This window comes from Cygnus atratus, chromosome 17 (genome assembly GCF_013377495.2).
Source record: "Cygnus atratus isolate AKBS03 ecotype Queensland, Australia chromosome 17, CAtr_DNAZoo_HiC_assembly, whole genome shotgun sequence".
Taxonomy (NCBI): domain Eukaryota; kingdom Metazoa; phylum Chordata; class Aves; order Anseriformes; family Anatidae; genus Cygnus; species Cygnus atratus.
The window spans coordinates 8,737,093-8,758,739 of NC_066378.1; the positions used below are offsets into that span (position 1 = coordinate 8,737,093).

General features: G+C 41.7%; 1 protein-coding gene across 1 annotated transcript in view; it reads left to right on the forward strand.

The window, feature by feature from the left end:
- Positions 1-5,459: 5,459 nt before the first annotated feature.
- Positions 5,460-21,647, forward strand: part of GALNT9 (polypeptide N-acetylgalactosaminyltransferase 9) — a 139,284-nt gene continuing 123,096 nt past the window's right edge. The window contains exon 1 of the mRNA XM_035556844.1: positions 5,460-5,700. Within this exon, the coding sequence (XP_035412737.1) occupies positions 5,460-5,700 (241 nt within the window). The remainder of the gene's footprint in view (positions 5,701-21,647) is intronic.

Sequence of the window (21,647 nt, forward strand, 5' to 3'; positions counted from 1 at the left end):
CTGCAGAGTCAACCTGCAGTTTTAGTACTACATGAGGAATATATGGGTATTGCATTTTCATATCACAGCGACAGGCACTAGATCACAGCGTAGTCTGCACATTTGAAGAAGTGCCTCATGTACAAGTGGGAATTGCTGCAGTTTTAGAAGGAAGCATCCGAAAATTCCATTTCAGGAACTTCTGTGTAACCGTAATTCGTTAAGTGAAATAGTGATGAGGCTAATACTGCCAAAATATACATATACACACACAATTTCTGAAAGAAATGCCCAAATTTTAAGACATCTCATTGGATTTCAAACCATCTTCAAGATGAATTAATATCCAGCACCTCCAGGCCAATCCGGTGAATACTTAGTCCCTGCATCGTGCGTAATGCTGTGAGTGGGTCTGCTGGTTATGAATGAAAGTCTTTGCACGCTGTAATTGGGACCCCAGTAATAAAAGCTTATGGCATCAGGTCTGTAATTAGTGTAGTAGAAAGGTCATTTTTACTAAAGTAAACACATTCATCTTGCTTGAAACCATAGCACCAGCACATTGTGTTGTCATTCTGTTCTAAGTAAAGTAGACATTGATTATATTCAGGGCTGTTCAGTCATCATACACCTTTACTTTCTGAACCAGCCCTAAATGTTCCCAGTGTAGTATCACCACACAGAAATCCCTTATGGCTTTTAGACTTCCAGCATTTTTAATGCAGCGAGATGGATACCAGGTTGGGGATTCCTTTCTTTGCCTTAACCTGGACGCAGCACTTTTATGCTAGCAATAATAAGTATTTGGTGAAACGTGAACATGCTCCAAAGCCTCTGCATCAATATGGGCAGAGTGGTAGCTTGCAGTCTTAGGGACCTGGCAGTGTCTTGTAGCAAGAGGAATTGTTTGGCTTTTGGCCTTCTCATGCCACTACAGCAGCTTGTTGTCTTCTCCAATGCTGCAACAGAAAAGGTAATAGTCCAGTTGCAAACATGTCAAATGTAAGACAGTTGAGGCTGTCTTACTTATTTCTCTCCAAACTCGCTAGCTAATTATTCACAAAAAGATCATGAAATCCTTGTTCAAATCTTATTTCAGAATCTGTTGTAAATATGATAAAAGGAGGCTGCATAAATACTAGATTGCAATTATTCGATGTGTCGCAATGCCCCTTCACATCAGGATGAGGGTTTCAGTTCTGTATGTCTGAGTAATTTAACAGGTCTTAGACTGTTGATATATTCAATGCTGTTTTCTTCTAGATAAATACTACTGAAAACATAAAATACATAAAATATTAGTCTATATTAAAACTTTAGATGGTTGGCTAGTAAATTCAGTTGGGATTTCATTAGAAAAATGGTAGGTGATGCATGAATAACTGCAGCTGGAATCTGCAGTTGCAGATCATCACTGGCATAATATTTTGCCTGTTTTGTTTGTTTGTTTGTTTTTGTTTAATTTTAGAGCTAGCATTCAAGTATTTTAAGCTTCGAAGTATCCCTTCTACATATTATTCATTCTTGCAAAAGTTTCATGTCATGCAGTAGAATGATCAGAACGGAACTTCTCTTTAGATATGTTAAATTAGTCTTGCTGTGTCCTTTTGGAGAAGTGATTGGGAATGATTTAATGATTATAAACTTAAAAAAAAATATATTGTTTTCAACATAAACTTTTTAAATTTCAAAAACTTCTAAGCAACTATTCAACCACTTTCTCTTCTTCTTGTTTTCCCCCAAGAGTAAAATTTTACTTATTTTATTTCATCAGCAAGCTGTTTCCTTTATCACCTTCCAGAGATTCTAAAACTGAAATTCAATGGAAAACACCTCATAAAAAACCTGAAATTCTATAACTTGATTATCTGAGTATGTACCCACCATACCTGGAACTGTACAACAGAAGAGGCATGGTAATTCCAGGGTTCTGCTATCTGTATGGTACTTTGTGGGAGAATCTGACATGGTGGTCTTTTATAACTTTTTCTGCACGCTTTTGGGGGAAAAATTGAACATGGAAAGTGTCTAGATGATGATTATCTTGGTCATATCCAGTTGCTGCACAATCTACAGTTTTTACTAGCTGGTAAAATAAATAAATATAAAATAAATATAAAATAAATAATAAATAAAATAATAATCTAGTTCTCCTGTACTGGTTGAGGTTTAGGTCTTCCCTAGCTCTAAATGAACTAGCAGTCAGACTGACCTGGAGTCTGTTGCCGTGACTGGTTCTCTGATGGGCTCTATAGATAAGACTATGGTGGCAAGACGGATGCTTTACTAAAGATTCTTTTCAAAATCTTTTAGTTCATTGCTGTTTGAAGTGAAATTTACTGTCTCTGTCCACAGTAGCTAAGCACAGCGGGATTGTAAATGCAGAAGCAACTGAAGTTTTCCTTTGTATCAACATCTTCACACCAAGTTGACATGTTCTGCAGTAACCAAGAATCAACAGATGCACTTATTATTTTTTTAAATATGCTGTTGTTATCATTTATTATTAGTCTTAGCTACTTGACAGTTCAATAGCAGCTCAAGAGTGTCCCAAGGCAATAAACCATCTTTACTTCATTACGGGAGGTGCATCTGACAGACAGCTATTTTAGAATGTTGACTGGGTTCGTGTTTTTTTTTTCATTTGGTTGGTTAGTTTTTAGAGTTTTTCCCTCTGGCTACTTAACATCATCTTCATCTTCAGCCATCTGTTCCTCATCCAGGTGCTTATTTTGACTGAGGACAGTGATAGCAGAGAGACAGCAGTGACTGTGATCAGCTACAGACTGTCATTGGAGTACACAGTATCTTGATGTTTCTTTCTAGCAGCTTCCTATTCATCTTGGTTGATATGAGTGAAAACATGAGCCCTATGGAGACAAATAGGAGTAAAAATCAATGAGAGAGAGTAATAGCCTGCTGGAGAGAGAGCTGGATTTGCAATTTGGAATGGAATCCCGGCTTTGCCTCTGGCTTGTTCCATTGATTTGGGGCAAAGTTACCACTGCCTTTCCGTGTTCCCCATTTGTAAGATGGGTCAGCACTCAGAGCTGATTGGTATGTTTTCAACAAGAGCATTTTCATTGAAATCCAAATGTTGCATATATTGATTTTGATCTAGTTTTCTTCTGGCAATACAGACCTTTCTGAGTGAGGAGAAATTGGAACCTGATCCTTTTGGGCAGGAAACAGTGGTTTCAGTTGAATGCTTTTTCTGTGAAAATATTTCAAAGCTTTTTGGGTTTGTTCCAATGCAAAAATAAAATATGTTTTCTGACCTTGAAAGTTTTCCAAAAGCACTTCTACCATCCTTCAGTCATCTCTAATAGTATGTCATTTGTAAATTGTTTTGAGATCTTTGAGTGAACAGTGATCTGTAAGAACTATTATTTGAATGGTGTGAGGTAAGGTTGCAGTCATATAAGTGTATTCTGATGTTCTTCTCCACGTGCTGTACAGTCAGTTTAAGCTGACTATTTAAGAATGTGTGCTTAGTAAAAGGGAGTAACTGTCATACCTAAAAACTTGTAGTGATGTGAAAGAAAACATCAAAACTGGTAAAGTCTTGGTGGTAGCAGACGGTGGTTTTCAGCTCTTGGGATAAACTACATGCTGGTGTGTCTGAATCCGGACTGGGCAGCTTGTGAACTTGGAGTTTGTAATGGAAACACTAGTGTAACAGATTCTTAACCATATCAAGACCAGCAGGTGTTGCTATAATATATTAAATGCAGTGGAGACATCTAATAAGCTGCACTTGAGCATTAGTTCAATATGTTTTCTTAAATCAAAATGGTATTTTACTAGGAAAACATAATGCTATGACAGACTTCCCATAAGAATACTAATAAAATAATCAAAACACTGGAAAATTGCAGGTTCAGAGCTGCTTCTGCTGAGCTGACTGAGAGTTTTAGTACTGCTTCAGTGAGAGAGCAGCTGACCCTGCATTTAGGTATTGAGACTTCAGTGTGTTTAAGAGTAAAGTACTGTCAAAAGTAACCAATCCTATTGAGTTTTCTACAGACACATACTTCTTAGTGAGAAATGATGCTGCAGAAAGTTGGGGCATCTTTTGCCCCAGATTAGATTATGATGAAGTTCTAGTCTAAGTTTGTTCTGCTGCTGTTGATCTTTCCAAAGTGCAGGGTTCAAGAGTAACCCTAAAAGAGTAGGGGGAGAATTTCTCCAAGGCAGAAACACAATAGGTCTCGGATATCTCCTCAGACTGCACCCTCAGCGCCTTGCGGAGGCTGTACAACTGGGTGGTCAGAAGTAGGGCACTGGTGGAGAGTCTACGGTGCAGGAAATCCTGAGCATGCCTTTCCAGGATAGAGTGAATTCAGTGAGGCTTCTAAGTTTTGCTGGGTTTTGAGTTTGGCAGCTCCTGAAATCAAGAAGGAGAGATGAAAGGGAGGGCAAAAACAAAACAACCACCAAAACCCCACCACCACCAAAAACAAACAGAACTAGGATTACATTATGGAGTGCAACCTTCTAAGAGGGATGTTAGACAGAGAGGAACACTCTGTGGGAATGAATGTAGAAGCTGCCAGCTTGAAAGGGCTCAACTGCCTTGTGTCCACGAGTGGCTAGCTTATTGATCTCGGTAGCTCTTCGGCAGCTGCTGGCTGTGTAACAGGAGGGGCCTGGGCTGCTTGTCTCCACTTGTAGATGCTTGGCAAGAACTTCTCCTGCATGTGGAAGAGGTCCCAGCCATCTCACTCCCAGGCAGGAGCACCAGCCAATGCTGCTGCTTGCGGTGCGTGAGCAGCTCGCTCTCCCAGCAGCTGAGAGCACATGAACTTGTCTCAGTTCATCTCCAGCGGTGAGGCAGGGGCATCGTGTCCCTGCAGGGTTTGCAGCAGAGCCAAGGAGGGTCTCTTCACCCCATCCTTTTCCAGGAGCTGCCCGCAGCAGGGCTTGGCCGCGCTCTGGGTGGGCGAAGAAGAGAAAATGGCCACGGGTGGCCTCCTTGGGCGAAAAGCCCGCAGCGGGCCCGGTTCCCTCGCTGGGGGGGAAGCAAGTCGGGGGGTCGGGGGGGGCCAGCCGGGGGGGTTGCAGCCCCGGCACGGCGGCTCCGCCGTGTGCATGTAGATGAGCTGCCCGGAGCACGTCACTGCGCACCGGCGCTCTGCGTTTGGGGCGGCGGAGAGCGAGGGCGGGCGAGCGGGAGCCGCTGCCACCGCCTCCGGAGGAGGAGGAGGAGGAGGAGGAGGAGGAAGAAGAGGCGGCGGCTCGGCAGGCAGCAGCCGCTCGGCTCCGCGGCCCCCCGATGCCGCCCAGCCCGCAGCGGCGCGGCCCCCGCGGGGCGAAGGCGGCGGGCGCCGGCGGGCGGGGAGCGGCGCCGTGGTGCTGAAGGACAGCTCCGCACCGCCCCGCACCGCTCCGCACCAGTCCCGCACCGCTCCGCGCCCCGGCCGCGCCCGGGCGCCGGGTGGCCGCGCCTTGATGTGCCCCCCGCCGCCCCCGCGGCTCCCATGGCGGTGGCACGGAAAATCAAAACTTTGTTGACGGTGAACATCTTGGTCTTCGTGGGCATCATCCTCTTCTCCGTCTACTGCAGGATCCAGGATCGCTCCCAGGAGCTGGTGCAGATCGTCCGGAGCGCGGAGCGCCGGGCCAGGAGTCGCGGGGCCAAGGTGGGCAGCCTGGCGGACAGGGAGGCCATCCTGCAGCGCCTGGACCACCTGGAGGAGGTGGTCTACAACCAGCTCAATGGTACGCGGGGTCCCGCCGTGTCCCTGGGGAACGCACCCCAAGCACCCGCCGGCAGGGGAGGGAAGCCCGATGCCTGTGGCTGAAGGCAAAGGGAAAAGGGATAACAGCAGGGTTTTGATGGAGGGATGCGTGGAGGCTCCCCCAAACTCTCTGTCCAAAGTCAGCACTTTTTAGACAGATACAAAGTTAAGGAGGCTACAGAGTTCATGGGTTTAACGGCTGGTGGGAGTCCCCACAAACTGTGTACCAGGTTTTATGTTTTACCCAAATATATGAACTCAGCATGGGTAGGTGTTTGTATCGCAAGTACGCTGTTAGTTTATAGCTGGAAGTTACATACTTTGTCTCTGAATTACTTTAAAAATGCTCTACTAAGTTCTTACGCTGTGTACTTTCAATGGTCTATTTAAGTATAGCACCCATATGTTTCTTTAATGACTTTGCCATTTAAATTTGATATTATCTTTGGCGAGGAGGGGAAGCATCCACCACTTATTTTTATTACGTGCAGTTTTAATTCACTAGCCTTGAAAAATCTTGGTGGGTAAGCAAAGAACCCTTCCACGGTAGTTAGAACAGGCTAAGCCATGCAAGTTGCTGTTGGACAAATAACATTTCATATAGAAACTAATTCTTCAAAACAAGTGTATTTTTATTTCCATAGATTCATAAAGTTCTAAATGCAGAACATCAAAGAAATAAGTATGTGATTAAATACATCAGTGCTTTGGACAAGAAGAAGCCAAAGGAGTAAACTTTTACAAGAGATTTTAATATAAATGTAACATTTAGTGTCTAGTACCAAATAAAACTTGCAGCGTAAATATATTTAAGTATACCAAATGTGCTTCTAGGCTGCTTGTGAAAATCTTACTCGTAACATTGATTTAACAAAGGCTACTGCAGTCTTGGAATGCAGACAAATAGGAGGGTTAGTATAAAGTATATTTCCTATTACTACTTTCTGAATGACCGTGTAAATCCAAGTAGGTTAGACTGTTATGGTACTATGCAGTCTGAGCCAGTGAATGTTACAGAGCGGGCATCCCCTTACACGCTTCCATATGCACACGCATGTGTATATAAAGAGAGGAAAGACAGGAATGTGGAGTGTGCATGTTTGTCACAAAAATAAGTATCCATAAATTAGAGGGAAAGTGTCACCAGCTGTGTTTCCTAATGATAATTTGGAGAAGTTCTGAAGAATGTAGGATTTAAGAGGGAAATCCTCCTCCCGAATTCAACGTAGCAATAGAGTTCCCAGACTAAATTAGCTCAGTCCCCAGGCTATATCTATCATAGCTCAACTGAATGATTGCATTTTTTTTTCTTTCCCCGAATTGGTTTGTTCCTGGTGGTGTTCGTAAGTGAGACTTTGGGTAGGATTTTACTAGCTCTGGGTTCATCTCAGCTTAGCATCCCCTGGAGAATCAGCAGGAGTCCTTAATGTCCTAGGCAGGCACCATTGCACGTAATGACTGTGGCTTCCCAGTAAACAGGAAGTTCTCCTAGAAAGTATGTCTCTGTTTCGGTGGCTTTTTTCTTTTTCATCTTTAATCTGGTTTGTTGGGTATGGAAATTCACAGTGCAATTACTTTAATTAAAATGTTATGTTGCTCTGTTGCTCCTTCAGGTCATAATAAATACTGAAGGCAGTTTCTTTTTCTTGAAAGTTCTTATAAGGGGAAAGTACAGAAAGTTTTTTGAGCTGAGCTGTTCAAATTTCCTATCCATTTCACTTCAACCTCTCTCTGACACGTTTGTTTGTTTTTATTATACTGCAGTACATTAATGCAGATAAATTATTTGGTCATCATTCTGAAAATATAGTTTTGCCAGTTTCTTCTTTTAATTTTTTTTTTCTTGTGGCAACAGCCCACCCCCAAATTCCTAAAAAATTAGTAGCTAATCTACTTAAGTCATCAGAGTTGCATCACTGTAAGGGAAATCAGGATCAAGCATCTGTGTTTGGGTTTACCTCACTGGTGTTCCTTTTTTAATATCATGACTCATTGCTTAATGGGCATGATGCTGCTCTGGCAGCATTGGGATTCAAGGGAGCCTGCCTATGACAGTGCTTTACCGTGTCTTACAGAACTGGTATTGCACAAGCAGTCTGCTCCAGAGCTGTGCAGTTCCGTCCTAGTGTCGAGCAAGGTTCCTCAGGTAATATCCTGTAGAGTTCTTCATCACAAGGTTAGAGAGCCATTTAATGCCTTCTTGGATGTTACTTCTTAATGAGGTGGGTCAACGTCACTTTTACAGGGAGAAAGAGATATGGGTAGACAGATTTTGTTCATAAGAAATACGAATTCCTTGCATATACCGAAACTCATACAACCACCAGCAGTTTGAGCCCAGCCCAATGTTATTGTTACAATAGCTCTGTCCCGTTTGCAGTTCCAGTTTTCTGCCCTCAGTTCTTCCTAGTTTGAGCTCTTCAGATTTAGATCCAACTATTAAGTACCCAGTATTTTTGGTAATAAAGTCTTAGTGTTCTTATATTTAATTTTTCTCTTCTATATGGATAATTCCTGAACTGGTAAGACCTTACCTGGATTTTTTCCAGGGACTCTGTTGAAGATCCAGAAAAACACTTCTGTGAGAGACCAGCCCTGCAGCTGCAGAAATACCGAATTTCGTTTTTATCACTCTTGTTTTCTTGGAATCAAAGAAACAGTTATTTGAAAGCACATTTTCTGCAAGGAAAAACAAACACATGCAGTAACATTGGAAGTGTATCAGGAGGCAACCTAAAACTGATCACTAGAGAACTCATTAACTTTTCAGCCTGAATAAACTGAATAAAAATGGCGCATACAGTGCTGGTGGAGGTGTGTGTAGAACACAGAGGACCATATGTGAAAGGCAGTAGAAAACTGGTCCTTGCAATTATCTTTGGCAAAACAAGAATTTTTAGAATGGAGTGAATGAGAATTGCCGTGAATCCCTGCAGAGTCACGCAGACATACACCCAAACAATAGTTTTCACTTGGCTTGTGCTTTGGTTTTCTATCAAGTTAGAAAAATCATATTTTGAAAGCTTTCTTTATGCTCAGCTGCTGCTGTTTTGGCAGAAGTAAATGTCTGGAGCATGCAAAGGGAAGGGAAAGCAGTGAAATGCATCTGGAATTTCCTTGGTGAAACTTTACATAATCTGTTAGTATTTGGCTTTGGGTATCACATTTATTTTGAAAAACTGAGTTATTCTAGCTATAGTTCTTCAATCTATATCTCTTTCATTTTTGCTATGTTATTTCTACTAATGAGTATCATTTATTGTCAGTCAACAGAGAGCTAAAGCCAGATGGACTTAGCAATGATTCTTGGAATGGCATGACACCTTGGTATTTTGTTCCTTTGACTTTGCTTTTTCCATGGGGAAAAAAATCAAAAAGGTTTAATTGGCTGTTGTTTCTTTTTCCCCCGATTAGTTATGCATCTGAGTCTGTTGCTAATGATTTACCATAGAGGATAAAGAATTTTTGATGCCTCAACTACATCATAACCTTTCATGCCAAAAGCAATTGAAGGGTCAGACTACAATTTCACTGTAATTGCCTTTTTCCCTTTTCACTGTCTCTTTCCAGTAATACACAACAATCAATACCGCATGTAATTAGATTTCATTCAATCTGCAAAGATTAAGAGAGTTTTCATCTTCTCATTACGTATGCTCACATCATGTCTTCCTACCCTCGTCTTCTACATTAGACCTCTTTAACCTGTTCTGTTGCAGATGTGGAGGGATAAGTTTGGAGAATTCCCTCAAATATGACAGATTATCATTCTCTACACATCATAATTTGATTTTGCTCTCTCTGGAAAGATTAAATACAACAGCAATTTCCAGTTTGATAAAGGGGTTTTATACTGCATATGCATTTCATTGAGGGGGCTGAGAAAAAAAAAAGTGGACAATTCACATAATTGCAGCATACAGGCTTAAAATGATGGAAATAGCAGGTCCTAGGTGCAGAGGACTGATTCATGCAGACTATGACTCCTGATTTTTAGAGTGTACTGAAAGCAAAGTGATTGCATTTAAAATTCAGCCTGGCAATCTGCATACTTAAAAGGTACAGTAGTATTTTTAAAAAAGACAGTTTATTCTTCATAGGCTGGAGTCTGGTTGAAAATGTTTTCAAATTTCCATATTGAAAGTAAGGGTTGGGAAGAGGCTGCAAATGAATTATGTGAATGTCCACATCAGATTTGTCAAAAAGAAGCTTTTACAGCTGGCAACTTTCAGTTGAAGAGCAATTCCTTTGCAGAAAAGAGGCAAAGCTGTGTGTGCATGGGGGAAGATTAAGTGCGACTGCCAGCCTTGCATTAATGAAAGGGCACCTTTTCTTATCCACACACAGGTTCTCATGTTATAAGTATTTAATTTGATTATGATCCAATGCTAATGTGCATCTGACAAAATTAGCACATAGTTATTCCTACAAAGCAGCAACTTATTTATGGGGATTCTCAGCCATGTACTACTCTCCTTACACTGGTGAGAGACTTCTTCATATGGTCTCTTTTCTTTTTTTCTTTTTTCTTTTTTTTTTTCTTTTTTTTCTTTTTCTTTTTTTTCTTTTTCTTTTTTTTCTTTTTTCTTTTTCTTTTTTTTCTTCTTTCTTCTTTCTTTTTTCTTTTTTCTTTTTTCTTTTTTCTTTTTTCTTTTTTCTTTTTTCTTTTTTCTTTTTTCTTTTTTCTTTTTTCTTTTTTCTTTTTTCTTTTTTCTTTTTTCTTTTTTCTTTTCTATGCAACATTGGGCCCAGCAAAGACAGGAATAAAGAATATCTATCACGGCTCTTTTTATTATTATTTTAAGTTAGGCTGTAGTTTATCTGTTTACCACACAGCACAGAACAAGTGTTCTCGCTTGTTCTGGATCAATTACTCAGGGCGAGGTAACCGAGCATTGCTACAGGCCTAACCTTCTGTATTGAAAAGTGATGGTCAAGCCCAAAACACTAATTTCAATTTCACATTGGCTTTAGCTGTATTAGTCTTGATTTATGTAGCTGAGGGAACTCCTACTCAGTGATTTCAGGAAGGCCAAGAATTTCTTGCCCAAAATAAGGTAAGAAAATATCATGATTTGCAGTTTGGATAGCCCCTATGAAAATAAAATGTAATGTTAAAAACAGTATTAGTCTGTTTAAGCACATAAAGGAAGAAAATGTCTAAAGGTTTGGTAGAAAGAAGATGTAAATTTCTTTCATTAAATGGGCAAAATTGCATTCAACTCTTCAAAATGTAGACAAATATAAAAAATGTATCTCCAGTCCAGCAGCACATGAGTGATTGTAAGTCTCTCCCTGTACTCTGTTTTGTGTACTGGCAACTATTTGTTATGTAACGTTTCTGCTTTTTGCTATTTTATTTGGGAAGAAAGCTTATTTTGTCAGAAAAATCACGTAGTAATTTTATCATTGATTCATTTATTTGTGTAGAACTTGAATCATTTCTGCTATATAGGATAAAAGCAATGTTTACAGGGGTGGAAGGAAAATCTTTGGCTGATGTGGTGGTTGTGTTGCCTTGTGGAAGATATTCCAGTTCAGTTTATTTCAATTTCTGGAGTTGGAAAAGTAAATATGGGGCTGTCACCCAGTGCAGTGCTGCAGTGTGCTTGTGGCACACGCTTAACCAACAGACAAATTTAGAGAATTAGAAAAACTGGCTTTAACTTTGATAATGGGAGGTGGAATTGTTTTTGTTTGTTATTTGTTTTCTTAAAATAAGTAAAGGCTGGTAGCAGCTAAACCAAGAGCATCATTTAAAAATGCAGTTCCAGGCACTGAGTGTATGGCTGTTCTCCAAGGAAATAATAAGATTTATGAAAGGAAGGAAAAGAAATGAGTCATGTTTAACAAATCTTCCTTTTATTAATGCCCCTCTCTAACCTTACTAATGGGTACTCAGTCTCTCCTTCTTTCTCAGTATTCTTGGCATACTTTTTTTTATTGTTGTTATTTGTGGGGTTTCACTTGCTACTAATTTCCATTACTTATTTTAAACTAACAAACCAAAAGGGAAAAAAGAAACAAAGAAAAGAGAGCCTGTGATGTTCTGGATAACAGGAAGGAAGGAAGACAATGACAGCAGAGCAGCTTCCAACCTTGCTGTAGTCCTATTGATCAAAACTGTCCTCTGAAATAAGAGAATTTCAGCTTCTGAGAATGAAAACCAGACAGAGATCCTCCCACTGACCACAAGTCATCTTCTCCTGAGAGCACAGAGCTAATGCAGCAAGGGCCTAATTTGATGCATAGATGACTTCTGTCTGTTTTTCCTAAAACCTATAGTGCCACGGAAATGGCTGTGAATATCTGAAAGTCACATAGGTAATGGGCAAAGCCCATTTCAAGGACAGGATGGCAGACACAAGCAGATTAAAGGTCGTATTTCTGCCCTATAATTTTGATGCTTTCTGGTGTCCTGAAATGTTCAGGTTTCCCAGACAGTTTTGGGGATGTGCTGTAGCTCCACCAACACTTTCTGGTTACTCAGCAAGTCCCGTAGGCCATAAAAAGAGTGTTGCCTTGAGCAAGGCTGTCTCCTGAGCCAAGGTTTGTTTGATCTATAGAACAGAAAAGAGTCATCAGAGAGCATTGTGACACATGTTGGTCTCAAGTCCTCAGGTTACTTTGAGTTTAAATGCAGAGTAGTGCAGTTAGGGATGAACTAGGGATAGCTACGTAATCTCTTTCTCAATCTAATCTGCTAGGCCTCTGAGTACTTACTTGTAAATTCTGCAGTACACTAAAGACTATGGAGTTTTGCCCCATGAAGATATCTTCAATATCTTTGTAGATTTCATCTTTTCAGTGTTGGCTTATCTATAATTTCTGTTGTATCTTTCATTGCTGACACTATCTGCACTGATAGCATACAAGTGTGTGATGAACACATGGATAATCTCTACTTCTTCCCTGGCCTTGCTTTTTGAACTCTGAAGCAGTAGAAAAAGGCCCTTCAGTTGCATCAGCAGCAGGCCCTCTAAAGCAGAGATAATTGAGGATGGGATTGCTATTTATGGTAAAATGGTCCTTTTTTTCCTTCTTTTTTTTTTTCTTTCTTTTTTTCTTCCCCCAAAGAGAGCCTCACCAGCTGGTTCATTGAAATCCTGTCTTAGAACCTGTGATCTGATGTAGATCTAGATGCAGTGAGCTGTTTGTGTATCTGCAAGGCTGTAGATGTCCAGGGAGGTGGTATTTGGGAACTGAGTTCTGCTTTCTTCTCCCTCAATTTGACTTTCCAAAGCTGTATGGCAAAGCAGACATGGCTCTCTGCCTCTCCCCCTATTTCACTTGGCCGACTTGTTCTGAGGGATCTGCTGTCAAGGCAAGGATGAGCCCGAGACCATGAATGGGTTTGTGTCCTCCATGCATGGAGCCCTCCTCAGTGAAACACTGCGGCAGAACAGGCCCCGTTCTGGGGATCTGACAAACGGCAGCAGGTGAATACACGGTGTTCTTCAAGCACGTCCTTCATTTCTGGCCTTGGAGGAGAGTCCAAGGGCAGCTGCGGGGATGGACAGCTGAGGAGAGAATAGACCGGATTCTGCTTTGTCATCGTCAGCAGTGTGGACACAGTTTTCTTGGGGGCTGAAGAGATGTCTGAGTAAAGAAGCGGAATGTCTTTAGGAATGGTGAGACCGTAGATTTCTGAGTATTTTAAGCCTTGCGCCACCTCCTCTGCAGCCATTTTCTAGAAGCCCTTTCATTTGCCACCAGTCTGATTTATACTTTTAATACTTGAACTGTAATTTGCATGTCATCCTGGGAGAATCGGCAATTATTAAGAAAACTAAACCAAGGAAAAGGATAGGTTTTTGACACAGCTTCTCTATCTAAGCATCGCTACTTTAAAAATGTTCTGTCAGGCAGAGGTATTTGGTGCCAGAGCGTGGCAGGAGAAAGTTACCTATTTCACAGCATCATTTGGAAATCACATCTAAAAAGCCAAGCTCAGTCAATGAAAGATGCCCAAAATATGTAGGAACATGTTGAGCCTCTGGGATTCTTTAATGAATTTGCTTCAATCTTAACCTCCTGGGTTAAATGTTAAAGCAAATGCACAAGTGTAAAGCAAGTGCTGTAGTGCCAGTGTCTCTCTTGGGTTGAATACCTGCTGCAAAATAGTGCTCTCTCTGCGTGGAGAGCAGGTCCTTACTGCAAGCACACAGCTCGGACCCCAGAGGATGGCATTTAGGAGTTATCCTCAGTGCGTTAGAGCACTTTGGGCTGCATCAGGAAACTTGTGTAAGGTCACAGAGTCTCTAATTCCTGTTTCCCACAGCCCAGAGCAGCATCCTAGCCAGGGTACCGTGATACTATCCCCAAAGCAAAAGGGGTTTTGTTGCACAGGAGCTCATTTTCTTTGGAAGGTATCCACCATGGCAGCTGAAAAGCCCTCTCCTGCAATACTGGAGGTTTGCATCTCATTTCATCTCTGCGGCATTTTTGGTGGGGTGACAGGGTTAATTGGTTGGTTTTCATTTGGACTCTTTATGCTGGTTTTATATTTTATTTGGCAGTGGGGCTTCACTGCCCTTTTAGAATTTGAATTTATTTTTTTTCCACAGCTCTCAGATGCCTCTAGGTTGTGAAGATTTTGTAAATAAAAATGTATTTTTGTTATATTAACTCATTTCAAGCAAGCTTTGTGTTGTAGAAAAGACTTGTGGCATTCTTTCCTGTGCATGCTGAACTGAAGGCAGTGACTAAAAAAATCGCCCATTGAAATAGCGCTGTATAACCTAAAGGTTAGTCTTCCTTGGGATGAAAACTTGCAGTTGCTTTACAGATTCCTTGTCAGGCAGATTTCCAGCCATCCCGCCACGTGTAAAAGGAGATTACTGATAGCTGCATCATTTTGCATCTGCAAAGAAGCTCAGTCCCATTGGTGACTACCACAACCACACCCTGCAGATCAAAATGATTTTGATACCCGTTGTGCTGGTGTCAGCTAGCCGACGAGCTCGGTGCGTTCCCCTGTTGTTTGTATTACAAGCACTGCACTAGAGGTGCGGAGCAGGGGCTAGTGCTGTTCACACCTCTAATAGGAAACACAGACTGCTGCACAGAGCTGCTAATCCTAAAACATGATGATAGATTGCAGGTGGCTCCATGTAACAGATGGGAGTGGAATGTAAGGTAAGAGTGAGCTGGTCACGTTCAAGTTATTAAGCAACCTCATACCAAGCTGCCTGGCTGCTGAAACAAAATTCACACAAGCAGTGAGTGATTTGGGCTTAGAAAAAATGGGTGGCTGAGTGGTTTAGGAGTTTTCCTGTGTTAACCTTGCGTTTGGAAACCACGTTTGTTTGGTGGTTTTGTTATGTAATTTGTGTCATAGGGAGAATCCCCTCAATCCAGGTTGGTGGATTTAGGCTTCTGACTTCCAGCGCAGTCACAGGTGTGCAGACAGCCGAATGCTCCACTGAAGCCTGCTTCTGTATTTCTTCCTGGTGACTTATCTTTTCTCCCACTTTTAAATGGTCTTTGCTCTCAGCTGCTCCATTTTTGAATATACAAAATCAATCATCTTTGATTTTAAACCTATGCCAGTGCGATCCTCCTCTTGAAATAGATCCATCTGGCTCAATATGTTTTCATTCAACAGAAAATTAATTCTGGAACGGAAGGGGTTTTTATAATGCTTCGTATCCAGTGGGGCTGTATGTAAAACCTTTTGTTTTCTGAAAGAGTTGACACAGGCCTACAAAACCCCAAGTCAGGCTCCAGAGAGTCCTCTTGGATGGGTTCAGGGAATCAAGATTTTCTCCCGTGATTCATTCTGAACCCGACCTGCCGAATAACTGGATCCTTTGTCTCCCTCTTTCTGTCATGCATTAAAAAATTCGCAAAGTGAGATGTTTAAAGCCTTCCTTGCGCAGTATGAAGAGCAAAGAGAAGATATACAGAAATTGGAGAGAAATGTTCATGAGCGAACAAAGACGTGGGGTAACTTTGAAGCTAGGGTGGTACAGGCTGGCATGCCAGCACAGGCTGAGCAATGCAGCCTCAGAGAAGGTGCTGATCAGTGCAGAGGGCATTTCTGCATATGTTACAGCACTCGGTGTTTAGGCAACTCTCAGCATTTAATTATGCTGACAAGAAGCTAGAGAATGAATGTTGTTGTCTTAGAGACACATTGGAGGTTGTGGAAGAATGAAACTGGTGAAATACTTTGTGAAATGCGTATTAAAATTGCTTGCAGTCAATGAAGTAAATGTGGGATTGGTGAACTGGAATCGTGTCTGTGCGTGAGTCCTGCTGGGACTGCTGTTGCCCTAAGGAGAGGTGGAGCTTTCTTGCAGCACAGCATACAACAGGTTGCTTCGGTAAAGTCCAGAGCAGTTCATTTTTTGTCGCTGAACTGAAAGAAGATGCCTCTAATCTGTTTTGGTAGTATTGCATGCCTACTTTATTGGTAATATTGCATGCCTACAGCTGTTCTGTGCCAGACACAAGCATCTGAGCATATGGTTGTGGAAGTAGAAATTGATTATTTTCAAAAGTATTGCCATATACTGAACTGACAAATACCCTGTTTGATAAAATGTTTTGTTTGATACGCTGCTGCCGAGGCCATGTGGATTTGGGAACATACCTTGCTTTATATTCTTTTCAAAGCTGGGGAGAGGTGGGGGACACGAGAAGCACTCCTACTATAAATAGTCAGATTACTTTCTTAATAAATGCCAGAGGAAGGAAGCAGAGTTGTATGGAGTGCTGTGTGTCCTGTCATTATGGTGCTTCACTTCTGTCTCTCTCCCTTCCTAGGGGAAAAGTGCTAATTTAGTGAATCGAGCATTTCCATGTGAATTTTCCTTACCATGGTATCTTTACAGGGAAAGTGGTTTTAAATGGGGTTACAGTCGTACCTCGTTAATTCATCGAGTCCCCAGTCTGTGGCCAAAAAGCATGCTCTTTTATCTCATAACCTGGTTCTCATCATCGCCTCTAAGACCTGACGAGAAGCATGTGTGAGCTCGTGGAGACAGGAACTGGGGGCTGAAGGAGCAGCTCCAGTGCTAACCAGTGCTAGTATTTAGAGCTGCTGAAATACAAGACTCATGCTAGGGAGACCTGGGCTTCCTTTTCTGCTGTGCCTTTGCTTTGCTCTGTAGCTGTGGTGCCAGCTCACCTCTCTGCTCTTTTTCTTCCCGTCCCCATATCTACCTAGCTGGGGGGGTCTGAGTCCACACTAATCTGTGCAGTGTCTTACCTAGTGGTGGTGTTCGTCAGTGGGATAAATAACAGCCAGATGTCCAACAGACCTAGACATCCTGTAATTACTGCAATTAGCCCTCAGAATAAGCACTTAGTTCTTTGAGCAGCAAAAACAAGAAAGCTGACTTTTGGGGGGGTTGGACCTGGATGTAAATTCTTGGGGGGTCTCTTACAGCTCTGGTAGGTCTCTTGTATTTGAGCTTTCACTGAACCTCTTCTCTCCATAGGGACATTTAAATTCTGCTTTCTTCCCAGATGTCGACTTTGGTGACACTTGCAGAAATGTGATTTTTGGAGACCTCTGACTGTCTGCCAAGCTTTGGCTGAAATTAAACCTAGTCCTCAAATTCTAACGAGCAGAGGTGCAGGGAGGCTATGAGAGAGGGAGGATTGGTAGACAAATGCAGACAGCATTATCCCACAAACTGGTTTTCCTTAGCAAATCAGGCTAAAAATTGTATCAGTGACAAATGGGATTTTTTCTCATTTAAATGCAAAGATAAAAATCAAGTCCTAAGATTTTAAAGGAACCAAACGCTGCTTGCTCTGTTAATTGGAGATATGTTAATGTAAACATTTTTTCCTGTTTTCCTGCTTATTTAGGTAAATAACTATAGCAGCATGAAATTTCCCTGAGACTAAATTAGCATTGCAGGAGAACCTCTTTTATTTTTAGTTTCCTGAAATGGTAGATGTGGGTCCCACCAGCCTGTCTCATCACCCTTCAGTAGTGACTGAAGGATTAAAATATGCAAGGAGCAGGGAAAACAATGCTGTGCTGCTTTCTGCTAGGCAGAGTGAAGCGTGCCCTGCTGCTCACCTCCTCAGATACCTTCCATGGCCCAGGGGGCTCAGCGTGGGCTTTCACTGGGTGCTGGAAATATCTTTCTGCTTATAGGAAGTGTGGCTTTGCCCTGAAGTTTAAGCACAACTATTTGATGCATCTGCTTTGTGTTCCTGAGCAGCAATGTGTCCAAACTGTAGGCTCAGACCTCCATTTTCTGCAATTCAGATGCATTGCTCTGGTTCGTACCTGTCTCTTCACTGAAGGATCTTCTCTGGTATAAAGGCACCTTATATCCCTGTCTTCACTTCTTTCTTTACTGTGTAATTTAGCATCTCATAATGCAACTGTAAGTACAGACCTGAGACACATCAGGGGACAAGCAAATTCATTCTTTTATGGAATTTCTGTGGAAAGGAAAGCTTGAAGAAAAATTGAGGCACTGAAAACTTGAATTTCTTTTTACATTGCCTTTGTTAAACCAAATAAGCACTGTTGCAGTCAGTGGAATTAGGGAGGTAGATTGGAGAAGTCTGACCACAGTTTCCAGAACTCAGCCATGAACTTATATATGGTCTGAAGTCTATATGCCTGCGATGGCTTTAAACATGCCCTGTAGGTGGATCAAAGTAGCCTGCACTTGCGAAATGTACTCCCTTTGCCAAGCAAAGCCCACTTTGTCTTGGAGTAAGTTTGTCAGGGCCTAAGCAAGCTGCAGGTCACAGTCAATTCATAAAAATCCCAACATGCAATGAAGCCGATCTTGTTAATAATGAATTGGGTATTACAGCAATGCTGTTTTTTAAAGTGCCTGTAAGAGTGGATCGTAGCATTCCCACTCCTGGAAGTCTGAGTCAATTTATCTTTATATCAACAATAAACCAGAAAGGGCAGAAATCAAACTATTCAATGTTTTTATTACTGCTTTTAAATAAAACGCTGTGCCAATATTTTGCTAAAACATCGCATCTTTATTTTCTCAACTTTATTGACAAATGCTATTTATTCTAATTTTTCCTTTTTGTTTGCAAAACTATCTCCTACTTTGATTTACTTTCTCCAGACAGTACAGTACCTAATTCTTTGTATTTTTCTCCACTGTATTCCTAATTAATTATGTGCAATACCAAGGCACTTCAAAACCAAGTATGACTCTCAGCATTGTGGTCTCCTTCTACTCCCACTCCTCTGTGAATAGGACAGAATCAGACCCTCAGTTTTGGCACATCCTGTAATAGATCTGCTATAAATTTTGTTGCCAATTTTTCTCACCATTGAGGACCCTCTGCATAGTAATTGTCTTCATCCATGGTAGCCATAAATTGTTGATTTGTAAGCAGTTTGGTTTAGTTGCTGGGTTCTGGGCTGTGTTTTTGCTCTTTTAGACGTGTCCTGTGTTTTTTTTTTTTTTTTGGACTGACCTCTCCTGCTGGTAGAAAATTAAATCAAATGTGTATTAAGAGGCTGATGGAAGGAGGCACTGCAGCCTGGCATTGACAAGCAAGGCACAGCTGTAGTGTATGTTGACATGAGATACAAAAATAAAAGTGAAGGAAGAGGAGGAAAAGCAAAGCTGTAGGTTCTATTTCAAACCAGGTTTCTGAGCTAAACTCCATAAACGGTCACAAAGATATGCCTGAAAAAGAGGCAAACATAATTCAAGAAAAATACACATATCTACAGATGTAAAATAGGTAGGCTGTCAGGAAAATGACTGTGTTTTGAAGCCAGCTGTCAATATTGCTGTGTAATGATGCAAAGGAAAAGTATGCCACCTCTAAAGAGCCTGCACAACGATATCGCAGTCAAAGGAAAATGGAGGAATTAACGCTCTCTCTGGCTCCTGTCAAAACCAGTATTCAAATTACCTGATTTTCAAGAGTGGGCAAGTTTCTCTGAAGAGATCTGATGGAAGTATTTACAACCTTGTGTCCTCAGTGGCAGCTGATCTCTCCTGTCATCTATTCCCAAGGAGGACTGCCTGATAAGCAGGGTGGGAGGCAGCAGATTGGGAACCAGTGCTGCTCTGACAACACTGGGGAGCTTTTCAGGTCGTTTGATTCCCTCATTGTCCTAAAAGACACCAGATGATCACAGAAACATAGAATTGTAGAATGGTTTGGGTTGGAAGGGACCTTAAAGCTCATCTAATTCCAGCCCCCAGGGAGAGCAGTACATACAGCCAGCAGGTCTGTAGGCGTTGCGTTGTCTCTATAATGTCGTTGCATTGCCATAGGTGGACTTGGTGACTAATTTCACAGTTGTGGAAAATTGAGATCCTACTTTGAAGCATAATGTGATTTTTGAGTTCCAGTAGCGACCATGGCTGGATTTAATGCTGTCATTCTCCACCGTGTAAAATGGGTCAAACAACAGGGAGCTTTTCAGTCACGCAAATGGCAAATGTTGTATGCAACTTTGTTATTGGGAAAGCTGTCTGTGCGATTATGTTAGTTTAATTTAATAGCAGGCTGTTTAGGTAAACGATTGGGGAGGCATATGAATGTCTGCAAATAATGTGGACAATGATTGCAAAATGATGCTGCAGGAGATGGGCTTGTCTGGCCCTTGTCGGCAGCTCACCAAACACCCTTGAGCAGGGAGAGAAGTGTCTTGCTTAGTCTTGGACACAATCCCTCCGAGACACAGTGGGTGCCTGGATGAAACCTGTGTTGAAAGGAATTAATTTAGCAGGTTTGGCAGTATCAGATGTGATGCAGCTTTTGATTAGATTAGCCTTTAATATCAGCACAATAGAGCCTAGAGTAAGATAAGCCTACATAGGACCTGAAGTTTGATATGTTTTTTGAGATTCCTTGTGTTTAAAGATAATTTCTTCCTTATGTATCCCAGACCTGTGGGATTTACTGCTATAGTCAAGCTGGCCCAAAAATGGGCCAGTAAGGGATTTCTCACCCAAAATAATGGCAGAAATCAAAAGGGTGTTTTTAATGTTTAGGGATGTGTGGCCAGCTCTGTAGGTGCAAGAAAATGTCACTGCATCCAGTGCCAGCTGTGGGCTCTGTCCCCAGTCCTCGTGTCAGAATTCCCTTCCTGCCATCACCTGCCACTTCCACTCCCTACCTCTGAGTCACACAAGCAAACTGCTTGTTTTTTAAAAGGTCTTTTGCTCATTTGTGAGATGAAAGCCCTTTAGGTTGGCTCGGAGCGGTCTTGTTCCTAAAGCTAATTAAACTGTCCCAAAGTTTTAGCTCATGTTCCTTGGGGCTTTCAGGAGAAAACCCTTTCCCTTTCTCCAGAATGGTTCTGTTATTGTGTTAATGATCAGTTTCTCCAAGAGTTCTCACCTCTGTTTCCCTGAAAAAATTAAAGAAAATTTAATATATTGATAGAGATGATCCATTTCATGTGAGTCAGTGACACTCTGACCGTGACAGTGCCAGAGAATTCATTGCTGCAGGAGGCCATTGAATCCAGTATTAGTGGCTGGGCTTTTAAAGGGAGCTGGGTAGTTTTAATCCCTATTTCTACCTGTCTGAGTTTAGATAATGAGGGTAATCTAATATTATGCTTCAGGGCTTTAGTTACATGCCTATGGGGTTCAGAAGAGAACTCTGCTTCCAGGGACTGTGCAGAGTTTAATTGGCCAAGTGCTTTATGATTTGTGTTTCACTTCCTCTGAAGCCTCAGGTATTGACTGCTGCCAGAGGCCAGATACCAAACCGATGACACTCAGATTTTGTTTCCTTTTAATATCAATGAGCTGCCGGGCAGCTACCCCAACGTTTCAGCCCCCGTTTTCGTAACTCCAGATTTATGCCGTCACCAGAGGAGGAGTTTTCTGGCTTTCCTCCAAAGCCCTGAAGAAAAAATCCATTTTATGTATTTCACCAGCACAAGCCACAAGTCTGCTGGGATTTTAAAACTTCTAGAATAATCTTGGTATCTGTTATTTATTTAAA